The sequence below is a fragment of the Mesoplodon densirostris genome, chromosome 8, assembly GCF_025265405.1.
Source record: "Mesoplodon densirostris isolate mMesDen1 chromosome 8, mMesDen1 primary haplotype, whole genome shotgun sequence".
Lineage (NCBI taxonomy): Eukaryota > Metazoa > Chordata > Mammalia > Artiodactyla > Ziphiidae > Mesoplodon > Mesoplodon densirostris.
The window spans coordinates 1,472,184-1,484,635 of NC_082668.1; the positions used below are offsets into that span (position 1 = coordinate 1,472,184).

The 12,452-nt window shown below is 48.7% G+C and overlaps 1 protein-coding gene across 1 annotated transcript; it reads left to right on the forward strand.

Annotated features, from left to right (window-relative positions):
• Nucleotides 1-3,159: 3,159 nt before the first annotated feature.
• On the forward strand, nt 3,160-11,456 carry LOC132495420 (olfactory receptor 6B2-like). Its single transcript, XM_060107286.1, is given in 4 exon segments — nt 3,160-3,180; nt 6,653-6,840; nt 6,842-7,680; nt 11,386-11,456. Coding segments are annotated over 4 exon segments (1,119 nt in total).
• Nucleotides 11,457-12,452: the final 996 nt, after the last annotated feature.

Below are 12,452 nucleotides of genomic sequence, written 5' to 3' on the forward strand. Positions count from 1 at the left end.
CTCCGCCCTGAGCTCTGAAGTTCTCCACCGAGGGGCACTCTTGCCACCGCCCACTTTGTCCGCCCCCCAGGAGACGCCCCCCACTCTAGGAACATGGGGGAAGCCCTGCCGAAAGTCTGCTTGTCCCTGCCCTCCACCCCAAGCTACTGATAGGATGCTCTCCATCTCTCTCCCCGACCCATGCCTGCCTGCCCGGTCCCCCACCCGTGCCCTCCTGTCCTCACAAGGAGTCTGCTGAAACTGGACATGGAGGGACGTTTTCAGACAGGAACACTCTTTGTGTCTATTCCCCGTTTGCTGCAAAGCCAGAGCGGGTGTTGGTGGGAGAGGGGGGCGTAGGCTGGTGCTGTCTCCACTTTGCTCACGTCCCCTATCGGGGTGCCCTGAGTCTCAGTGCAAGGGACCCCCGATTTGGGGGAGAGTTACCCCCGCCGCCGCCCCTCCGGCCCCGCCTCCTCCCCTCTGCGCCCCCGCCTCCTCCCCTCCGCCCCCGCCTCCTCCCCTCTGCGCACCCGCCTCCTCCCCTCTGCGCCCCCGCCTCCTCCCCTTCGGCCCCGCCTCCTCCCCTCTGCGCACCCGCATCCTCCCCTCTGCGAATCCGCATCCTCCCCTCCAGCCCGCATCCTCCCCTCCGGCCCCGCCTCCTCCTCTCTGCGCACCCGCATCCTCCCCTCCGGCCCCGCCTCCTCCCCTCTGCGCACCCGCATCCTCCCCTCCGCCCTCGCATCCTCCCCTCTGTGCACCCGCCTCCTCCCCTCTGCGCACCCGCCTCCTCCCCTCCGGCCCCGCCTCCTCCCCTCTGTGCACCCGCCTCCTCCCCTCTGCGAATCCGCATCCTCCCCTCCAGCCCGCATCCTCCCCTCAGCGCACCCGCATCCTCCCCTCTGCTCACCCGGCTCAGGCTCCCTTCCACTGTCTCCCTCAATCCCAGTGTCTCGCCCTCATGTAAACTTCCACTGATCCCCTCTCTGATGAGGCTGGAAATGACCACACATTTTCCTCATAACTGGGAACTTTGAGAGCAACAAGAAATGAAGAGGAACCTAAGAGTCACTTCCTTGAAACACTCTGCTCCGGCCCGTCACACTAAGGGCTGCTGCCCATCTCAGTGTGAAAGCAAGTGGCCTCCCCATGGCCCACGAGGTTCTGCTGACGTCCCCCCCTTCCTTGGTGAGAGAGCCCCCAACCACTGCTCTGTGTCACTCTGCTCCAGCCAGGCTGTGTCCTTGCCGCCCTCCACGCACCCAGAGGTGCCCCGGTGTCCCTCCCTCCACCCGTAGCCCCCTGGCCAGTCCTCACCCCGTGGGGACTTTGCCCCTGGGTCGGTGTTGCCTTCTCACTGACACTTGCTCCCCACGGCCCTAACCCGGACCTGCCTTCCAGTCTCACTCACAACCTCCGTACATCCTAAGCAGCTTATCTGCATGTTATGAGCGGTGTTTACTGTTCTGTCTGCTTCCCTGCCCTCCCTAGACCTTACATTTCATGGAGACAGAAGTTTCCGACTGTTTTCTCTCCCCATCGACCCCAAGTACCTTGAAACCATCACTTCCCAGTAGTGGGCGCTCAGTAAGTATCAGAAGGATGGGGCCCCTTCCCTGCTTCCTCCGTGAGGTCTGAACAACGCGGCCGTACTAACTGTGTCTCTACATGGTGGTCCCTCAGATCCAACACATTCCAAAACAAGGTCTTCCTCCTCCTTTCTCTTACAAGTGTGCACCTCCCTTCTGCACCCAAATCCTGAACTCTCCCTTTGGGGGCATCTCATAGCAGTGCTGGGAGCCCAGGGAGCCCTCGGGAGATCACAGCAGAGACCTGACGGATGCCCAAGTTCCTCTGGTGACGGGGCGGCAGGGGTACCTGAGGTCAGCAAGGTGCTCTCAGGGACTGAACGTGATTCCTCAGGCAGGATTCTGTCGTTCGACAGGGACAGACAGGAGCGAGGGGTCAGCAGAGGGCTTTGCTCAGGAGAGCGACGTTTGTGCGGAGAACGCTGGACGGATGCGGCTGGGAGAGGGATCTGCGTGCAGTTCTCTGCCCCGCGCAGCGTGGACCAGATGGAGTCAGGGACCGTGGAGGAGGACCAGTCAGAGTTTCGGTGACGATCAGTCCGGGTGTGGTGATGGAGCCTGAACTCGCGGGGGCTGGAGGAAGCCCACAAGGGTGGAGACAAGGGAGCCTGCTGGAGAGACGCGAGGCTGTGGGAGGGGTGGGACCAGCCTTGTCTTAGCCACGGGGGTGAGAAGAGCCGAAGCTTGGTGTCCGCCCGGGCAGCCGGGTAGATGGTGGTGCCGTGGTCCGAGATGAACACAAGGAGGGCGTGGACTCCAGGGCCCGTGGAGGCCTCCTGTCGTCGGCTGGACGCACGGGTGGGATCTGCAGAGGGACAGGGCGGTGCGGGCGCCATCTGGTGGAGACTGGAGGTGGGTGGCTTTGCTGAGTGTGGACAGTGAGAGCAGAAGGCTGGGGCCACAGCACCAAATGCGGAGGCGAGGCAAGTGGAGACGGAACGAAACATCCCCCAGAAATTAGGGAAGGGCTGGTCACTGGCATCTGGGGGGCCACCGGTCCACGGCGCGTGGGGACAGAAGCCAGGTGGCTGCGGGCCGAGGGGGCAGGAACCCAGACCATGGCTGCCGGTGAGCATTGATGGACGAGAGGGGGCCAGGCGTGACAGAGGTGCCAAGTCGGGGGGACGACTGGGGGCTCAGCGGAGACAGCGGCAAACAGGAGAGCCCGGAGGAGGATCCAACCCTTCGGGGTGCACGGGGACACAGAAGCCACCCCAGCCCTTCCAACTGTTCAGGAGAAGCCAGAAATCTGTGCTTCTGTGTGGAATGCGCTGATTTTCCAAAACGATGATCAAAGTGAGGGTGTAAAGAGTTTTCTGTTATAAAACGTGTAGGATAAGAAGGGGGCATAATAACACAATGGTGTCTGGAAGGGACCTGCAGCGTTGCTCAGGCTTCATTTAAATGCTCCCTCTGCCCCGCCATGAAACCTGCCCCCCAGGTATTCTTAAAATGTTGCTCATCTAAATCTTTGACTTATTCTCTAACAACCAAAGCCCAAAGGAAACCAAGGAGCAGGCAGGCCCCTGGCGAGTGGACCGCTTGCTGGCCATGCTTTCTGCTCCACTGGTGTCCATGGACAAGGAGGATGGGGCTGGTGGACCTGCAAGTACTGATGCTTTATCCAGTGGAAGTTTGTTTTCTGATGTAACATATAGAGAAAAGAGTCATTTAGTTTTTTAACAAATATTTAACCTATGACCTTGGCATCACTTATTAAGCAATCCACCCTTTCCTCACTAATTGTATCCCATGAGCTCTGATTTAGGACTTTCTACAGTTTCCACACCGTCCCATTGACTAAATGGCAGTACTCATTACTTTTAACATTTATTTTATTAAACTATTAGTTCCATTTTATTGTATTTTCTTATCTCCAAAATAGCAAGTCCTGTTCATTAATCCTCTCCTTTCTTTTTCATGAACTTTATTTGCTATTCCCATCTGTTCATACTTGCAGATGATTTTAGGAATTATTTCATTCTGTTTTTTAAACTAATTAATTTATTTGTTTTTATTTTTGGCTGTATTGGGTCTTTGTTGCTGTGCACGGGCTTTCTCTAGTTGCGGCGAGCGGGGCTACTCTTTGTTGCGGTGCGCGGGCTTCTCATTGCGGTGGCTTCTCTTGTTGCAGAGCGCGGGCTCCAGGTGCACGGGCTCAGTAGTTGTGGCATGCAGGCTCAGTAGTTGTAGCTTGCTAGCTCTAGAGCGCAGGCTCAGTAGTTGTGGTGCACGGGCTTAGTTGCTCTGCGGCATGTGGGATCTTCCCGGACCAGGGCTCAAACCCGTGTCCCCTGCGTTGGCAGGCGGATTCTTATCCACTGTGCCACCAGGGAAGCCCTTCATGCTGTTTTAAGAAAAATAAAATTTGGTGAGATTTCAACTATAATCGAATTAAAATTTAAAATCCATTTGGAAATATTAGTAGCTTTACAATATATTTTTCTCATCAAGGAATGTTTTCGTTATTAATTGCTGGAATATAGGAAGACAGTTATAATATCGGTTTTGAAATCCCTTAATTATAATAAGGTTCTGGATTTTCTAAGTTAAAAGCCATGTTATCGGATAGGGAGGGTGGGAGGGAGACGCAAGAGGGAGGGGATATGGGGATATATGTATATGTATAGCTGATTCCCTTCGTTAAACAGCAGAAACTAATACACCATTGTAAAGCAGTTATACTCCAATAAAGGTGTTAAAAAAAGAAAATAAATAAAAGCCATGTTATCTGGAAATAATGATAATTTTGTCTACTTTCTCCTTTTTGTAGTAGGTAGCAGAGGGCAGTGTTGTTGTGTAGTGGTGGTTATGAAGAAGACTCACCTTCATCCTGATCTCAGCGGGACGGGAGTGATTCTGGTGGCAACCACAGGAATGTTACAGGCTATTGGTTAAGAGATTATTATTATTATTTTTTATCTGAAGTCATGATTTATCGGAAGCCATTGCTAAAAGAATCTACAACAAATGGTATTGACATTTTTTTAGTTTGAAATTTTTATTGGAGTATAGTTGATTTACAATGTTGTGTTAGTTTCAGGTGTACAGCAAAGTGATTGAGACAAATATATATATAATGTATATACACATATATCTATTCTTTTTCAGATTCTTTTCCATTACAGGTTATTACAAGATATTGAGTAGAGTTCCCTGTGCTATACAGTAGGTCCTTGTTGTTTACCTGTTTTATATAGAGTAGTGTGTATCTGTTCATCCAAAACTCCTAATTTATCCCCCTCCCTTTCCCCGTTGGTAACCATAAGTTTGTTTTCTATGTTGAGTCAGAGATTATTTATATATTAAAATAAACCACTTATTTGGGGATGACAAATGTATAAAAAGTTTGGAATCGTTTTTAATCTAAGCCTTTCCGCATCAGCTGGGCTCTCGTGTGATCATTTTAGTCACTTTGCCAGCCTGGCAGCCTCCGTGCACTCCGAGCAGTGGCACGCTTGCTTATCTGCAGTGTCTGCCTTCCTAATGTGCTGCTGGGTGCAATTTGCTGGCTTTTTATTTGACTTTTGTAACTATAGTAAAAAAAAAAAAGATAATTGGCATACAGTTCTCCTTTTGTGCAAAGGAATTTGCCACTTTGTGAGATGAATTGGGAAGAAATTCCTGTGCCCTGTGACAGTTTACAAAACATGAGGAAGCTCTGCTCCTGGTGTAAAGGGAAGATTCGTGCTGGTGAAGCACCTGAGGCCACTGGCTTTCTCTGAAGCAACCCTAACAATTCTTGTGTTTATATTGTCGCGATGTTGAGCTTTCTGTCTTCACTTGTCAGTTTTCTCAGAAAGTGGTGACTTTGAGACTCTAACACGGACCATTGCATGACTGACTGCCTTTAGGAATTGTCTAAGCTCTTGGTGTGTCATTTTCCTCATCTGTAAAATGAAGCTATAAAAAGAACCACTGTGTAAATCTCTGCCTTTTCTTCTGGCTAATACTGTTTATTTTGTGAACTTTCATTTTATAGCCTGTTAGAATAGTGTCGGGGGCAACCAGAAACTCTAACTGTCCATCTTCACAATTCCAAATTTCTATCCCACACCCAAATGGGCTCACTTTTTTCTCTTGTTGACATCCCTCGGGAAGAGCCACAGCCTTGGTGTTTGAGGACCCGTGTGTCCTGGTGCTGCCACGACCTAGGGTAAGTCCATGAACTGTCCACTGTGAGCCTCAGATTTTCATCTGAAGAATGTGAGCCTTGTTCTCCCAGGGCCGTGGTGAGGATTACAGGGGGGGATTTATGTGGATACACCTGACACTTGTTATGGGCTAGGTGCCCCTTTATGGCGTTGAGGCTGGCTCTGGGGGACCCACCTGCAGGACGGAGAAAGCGTGCCGGAGCAGCCACTGGACTGTTCTGGAAACACTGCGTGTAGGAGCACTGTTTTCATGCCCCTTTCACTCCCCCATCACCTCTGTCACGTGCTGGACAGGTGGCCTCTCCCTCAGCAACAGACCCCTCGAGAATGTTCTGGACTCCTCCTCTCTGCTGCCCAGCTACCCTCTGCCTTCTGTTTTCTCTCCTCCAGAATCGGGTTGACACCTCCCCTTGCTGATACTCCCCTCTGGATCTTTTTGATATTATGGGGTTTTATCTTTTTATTCCTTTACCATATTTTAAGGGGGCCTTGACATGGTGCAAAGATAGACACGTGACCACTCTCCCCTCTTGGCCTGGGAAGCTGCTTCTGCTCCTGCAGACCCCCAGCCCTATGGAGAGACCCCATGGGTCTGGGGTCTGGTTAAGCTGGCTGCCATACACCCCACCGTCCCATGAGCCCTCCTGGTGTTCCTTCCTCTTGTACAATCATCTCTGAAACCAGGTGAAAGACCAAGCATCTACTAATATAGGTGACCCTGGTGGCGAAGGGCTGTGCATCGTTATTGTTGTTAGATTTCTTGGGAAAGCCTGGGTTATAAGAGCAATTAGACTGTTTCAAGATTGCCAGGGGGAGGAAAAGGGCAGCGTATTCCAGAGCCCCACGGGTCGCCAGGAGACCTAGAGCCGCCACGTTCAGTGGTAAAGGCCTAACTTGGAGACACTTTCTGCTCCCCTGCTGCTCCAGGAGCCCGCTGCCCTCCTTGGGCCAGAACTCACCCCCAGGCTGAGCTCTGCTTTCTTCCCCAGCCGTCCTCGGCCCTCATCTGTCACGAAGCTCGTTTGCAACCCTGGGCTCCCCACACGGAAGGATGAGGGGGAGAGCGTGACCAAGGTCGGCGCCTTCATCCTGGTGGGCTTCCCCCCGGACCCCGGCTGCACACCTGCTCTCCCTCCTCTTCCTTCTCACCTCCCTCTTTGTGCTGGTGAAGAATCTGGCCGTCATCCTCACCATCTGGGGCAGCTCCTCCCTCCACAGGCCCATGCACTACTTTCTGGGCATCATGTCGTCCCTGGAGATCTGGTACGTGTCTGGCATCATCCCTAAGATGCTGGACGGCTTCCTCATGCAGTGGGGACACATCTCCTTCATCGGCTGCATGACTCAGCTCTACTTCTTCAGCTCCCTGGTGTGCACCGAGTGTGTGCTCCTGGCCCCCATGGCCTGCGACTGCTACCAAGCCATCATGACCATGGGGCTGTGCGTCCAGCTGGTGGCCTTCTCCTTTGTGAGTGGCTTCACCATCTCTGTGATCAAGGTCTACTCTATCTCCAGCACCACGTTCTGTGGCTCCAATGTCCTGAAGCACGTCTTCTGTGACATCTCCCCCATCCTCAAACTGGCCTGCACGGACTTCTCGACCGCCGAGCTGGTCGACTTTGTCCTGGCCTTCATCATCCTGGTGTTCCCGCTTGTGGCCACCATGCTTTCCTACGGACACATCACCCTGGCCGTCCTGCGCATCCCCTCGGCCACGGGCCGTCAGCTAGCCTTCTCCACCTGCGCCTCCTACCTCACCGTGGTCACCATCTTCTACACGGCCTTAATCTTCATGTACGTCTGGCCCCAGGCCATTGATTCCCGGAGCTCCAACAAGCTCATCTCTGCTGTTTACACTGTCCTCACCCCAATCATCAACCCCTTGATCTACTGTCTGAGGAACAAAGAATTCAAGGATGCTCTGAAAAAGGCTCTGGACTTAGGTCAACTTTCACGTAGCACAATTAAATGTCCTATAATCTAATCTGTTGTGATAATAAAAACATCTTACAGGACACTTTACTTTCTTTAATAGTGACACTTTATGTAATTAATTAATTTCTTTTTGGCTGTGCCATGCAGCTTGCAGGATGTTAGTTCCCCCACCAGGAATCGAACCCGCACCCTCAGCAGTGAAAGTGCAGAGTCCTAACCACTGGACCACTAGGGAATTCCCACTTTACGTTTTTTAAAGAAAATTTTTAAATGAAATTTAGCAAACCTACAGAACTGTGAATAAATAATAAGTCTTCATCTGGATTTGGTTTCACAAAAGAACCACACTTATGTCACCAGCACCCAGATCAAGAGTCAGAAGCTACCCTCACGCCCCCGTCCCCAAGATTTCCACTATCCGGACTTCTAACACCAGATACTACTTTTGACGTTTTTGAGGTTTTTATGAATAAAACCATGAAGGATGATTTTACATTTGACTTCTTGCATTCATTATGATGTTTGAGTGAATCCTCAATGTTTCTGCATGTAGCAATAATACATGCATATAATGTGTAATATCCCACAGTACAAATACATCACAATACATTTATGCATTTTACTGTTGGGGATAGAATTATGGATACTGCCTATTATGGATAGTGCTGCTATAAATAACCGGTTTGTGTCTTTTCTTCAATGTACATACAGTTTTGTGAGCTGTGTGCTAGGCCAGACCTATGTATATAAAGGCTATGCCTACAATTCCTGCAACAAAAGATTCACATATGATCAGGCTTCATAGAAACAGCAAGACTGTTTTCCCAAGTGGGTGCATGAGAATTCCAGTAGCTCCATATCCTTACCAACACTTGGCATTCTAAGCATTCTCTATTTGCCATTCTTCTGGGGTTGCAGAAGAAGTTCTCACTGCAACCTTAACTCTCATTTCCAATGGCCAAGTCTTCTGGGCACTTTTGTAAGTTTAGTGGTTTAATGTCCTTCCGGATGTGCCCTTTCTGAAGGGCCCTTGCCATCAGGTCTTTTGCCTATTTTTATATTGAGTCACTTTTTCTTTTTAACATGCAGGAGTTCTTACATATTCTGGGTCCATGGCCTCTATTGGTTATATTCACTGCAAAAATGCCCTAGTGTCTGGGCTTGCCTTTCATTCTCTTAATGGTGTCTTCTGATGAAGAGAAGTTCTTTATTTTGATGTCCAATTTGTTCATTTTCCCCATTTATAGTTAGTTCTTTATTTTCCGTTTGTTTGCCTATTCCAAGATCATGAAGATATTCTCCTGTTTAATTCCAGAAGCTTTGTTGTTTTACCTTTCATGTTTAGATTCAGTCCATCTGAAACTGATTTTTATTTATGTATGAGATATGGGTCAACATTAATTCTTTTCTATAGGGATATGAAATTGACAAGAACCCACTATTTATTGAAAAGACCATGCTTTCCCCTCTGCAATGTCACCCTTTTCATAAACTGAATACCTATCTGTCTATCTATCTATCTGCCTATCTATCTATCTGTCTATCTATCTGTCTGTCTATCTATCTATCTATCTATCTATCTATCTGTCTATCTATCTATCTATCTATCTATCTATCTGTCTGTCTATCTACCCTTACCTCTTTTTGTACTCCTCATTCTGTCCCATTGGTCTGTTTGTCTATTCCTGCACTAATACTATGCTGTTGTAATTACTACAGCTGTTTCATATATCTTGATACCTGGTAGTAAATCCTCTGTCCTTGTTCTTTTTCTTCAAGATCGCCTTGGTTATTCTTAGTCCTTCCCAAATGGGGGTTGGGGGAGATACATTTTAGAATCAGCTTGTCAATTTCAACAAAGGAAAACTTGGGGGGCTTTTTATTGGGATTGTATTAAATCTATAGATCAATTTGGAGGTAACTGTGCTCTTTACAATTTTAAGACTTTTAATCCAAGAATAAGGCAAATCCTCTCTTCATTTACAAGTCCTTCAATTTCTCGATACACTTTTGTGGTTTTCAGTGTAGGACTCTTTCACATGTTTCTGGGGATTTGAGTTTTTTGGTTTTTTTTTTTTTTAAATTCTAACACAAATGGCATCCTTTCTTTTAAATTTTTAAAGTTAAAATTAAAAATTTTTATCTCTCTTGTTGCTGGTACATAGAACACAATTTTTTAAACTTTCTTCTTGAAACAATTACAGATTTACAGGAAGTTTCAAAGAAAGATGGAGGGAGGTTCTGTGCACCCTTCACCCTGTCTTCCCTGATGACACTGTCCTACATGACGGTAGCTTCCACACTGGGACACTGACTTTGATGCAATCCATGGAACTTAGCTTCTACCAGTTATACATGCATTCACCTATGTGCGTGCACCTGCGTGTGTGTGTGTGCGTGCGTGCGCATGCATATGCAGATACGCTTGTAGCTCTATGCTATTTTGCCAGCTGTGTAGCTTCGTGGACCATCACCATCAAGATATGGAACGTTTCCATCACAACCCCCCCATTCACTAGCCTCTGGTGACCACTAATCTGTTCTCCATCTCTATATAATTTTGTTATTTCAGGGATGTTATTTAAGCAGAATTATATTGTATGTAATCTTCTGAGATGGACTTTCTTCACTCAACATAATTCTCTCCAGGAGTCCAGGCTGTTGCCTATATCAACAGTCCATTGGTTTTTCTAGCCGAGCAGTGTTCCATGGTAGGGATGTACCACACTTTGTTTAGCTGTTCACCTTTGAAGAACAGGTGGGTGGTTCTCAGTTTTTAGCTGCTAGGAATGAAGCTGCTACGAACATGCATTCGAGTTTCTCTGTGAACCTAAATTTTCATTTCTCTGGGGTTAATGTTTAAGACTATAATTGCTAGGTTGTATTACAGTTCATTTTTAGTTTTACAACTTTTCCAATTTGGAAACTGCTGAACTGCTCTTTAGCAGAGCAGCTGTACCTTTTTACATTCTTACTAGCAGTGTATGAGTGAACTAGCTTCTCTTCATTTTCTCCACCATTTGGTGTTATCACTGTTTTTTTAATTTGGCCTTTCTGATAAGTGCGAAGTGGTAGCTCATTGTGGATTTAATATACATTTTTCTAATGGCTGATGACGTTGAACATCTTTTCATGTGCTTATTGGCTATGTGTATTACCTCTTCAATGAAATGTCTGTTCATGTCTTTTGCCCACTTTTTAATTGGATTACTTGTTTCTTACTGTTCAGTTTTGGGATTTCTTTATGTGTTCTAGATGCGTGTGCCTGGTCACACCTGTGGTTTGCAGGTGTCCACCCCCACCCCCATCCCCACAGTTGCCTTTTCATCCTCTAAGCGTTTCTCACAGAGCAAAACGTTTTTAAAATTTTGATGAGGTCCAATTTACCAATTTTTCCTTTTTTGTATTATGCACTTGGTGTCAAGCCGAAGAATTCTTTCCCTAGTCCTAGGACAGTGATGTCCGATATCTAATTTAAGGTTATTTTGTTTCCTACTGGGATCGCTCTCCCTTTTTCGCTAGGCCATCAGTAAAAGTTGTTAAACACAGAACTTTGTTTTGGGAAGTGAGATGAAGGATGTGTGTTTGCTTGGGGTGAAGCAGGAAAGACAACCCGAGTGCTGGAGGGAAGGTGCGAATGGGGTGGACAGTGACACAAGGCCAGAGAATCTGACAGGGAGGTGTCCCCACCCTCACCCCCCCCCCCCCCCCCCCGGACTTCTCAGACGCGCTGGCAAGGACACGGAGCTTCTCAGACATATCAGAACGGAGCCAAGCCTTGGGTAGTAAGCGGTGACTCCACAGGGCTGGATGACTTCGGGCTACCTGGTCACACCTGCTCATCCAACTGTTTTTGAGGTGCACCTGTGATGTGTTAGAAGCTTTGCTTGGGGCTGGGGGCACAGTGGTGTAGGATCTGGAAGTGGCCCATGCTCTCAGACAACGCAGGGTGCAGCACACTATTCTCTCAATGTGGCTAATTTACATCAGAATTAGCTGGAAGCTTGTGAAACACAGTTTAGGGCCCATCCCAGATCTTCTGAATCAGACCCTCTGGCACTGGGGACTAGGAATCTGTATTCTGGACAAGCAGGGATTCTCTTATTAGAGAAACATCCATTGAAAGGACCTTCGTTTTTACAACTCCATGATCATTCTGAAAAGTTGAAAACCAAATGAAATTTAAACAAAAGAAGAGTTAGGGTGTTAAAAACAATAAGCCCGAGGAGGAGAGTGAGGATCATAAAACCTTTTCAAACGGCAGCTAGTAGGTAAGAAATCTCACATGAAAGTCACCTACTAACCTGAAAGGAACTGAGGCCCCAGGTCATTGGATCGATTGATTGCGGTTTTAACGGGGGAATGAGGACAGCTTTTGTTTGCATGTTACTCAAGGTGTCAACACCACCAGGCCCGCCAAGGGGTATGAGACCTCTTAGACCTGGAGTCGTGAGCCAGGCGGGGAGATGGGCCCTGGGGAGGTGGAGGATGCGCGGACCTCAGCCAGGCCGGCCTTGCTGGACAAGCGCCGTGGGTCGGGAAGGTCAGTCTACGGTCCTTCTTCAGAGCCTCTCGGACGCCCGCGCTCGTCCTGGGTCGCTCTCACACCGGCGCTCCTTTCGCCCCCCGCCCCAGCCCCAGGCCGCCTTCCTAGCCTCGGGTGGTTTGTCAACTATGGAGACACTTTCAAGGAGGTGGTTTTGAAGTCCGCACCTGCCGGTCTAGGGAGTTTGGGAGGGTGGGGAGCGTCCTGGGCGCGGGATGTGCTGCAGCAGTAACTATGAGGTCTGGG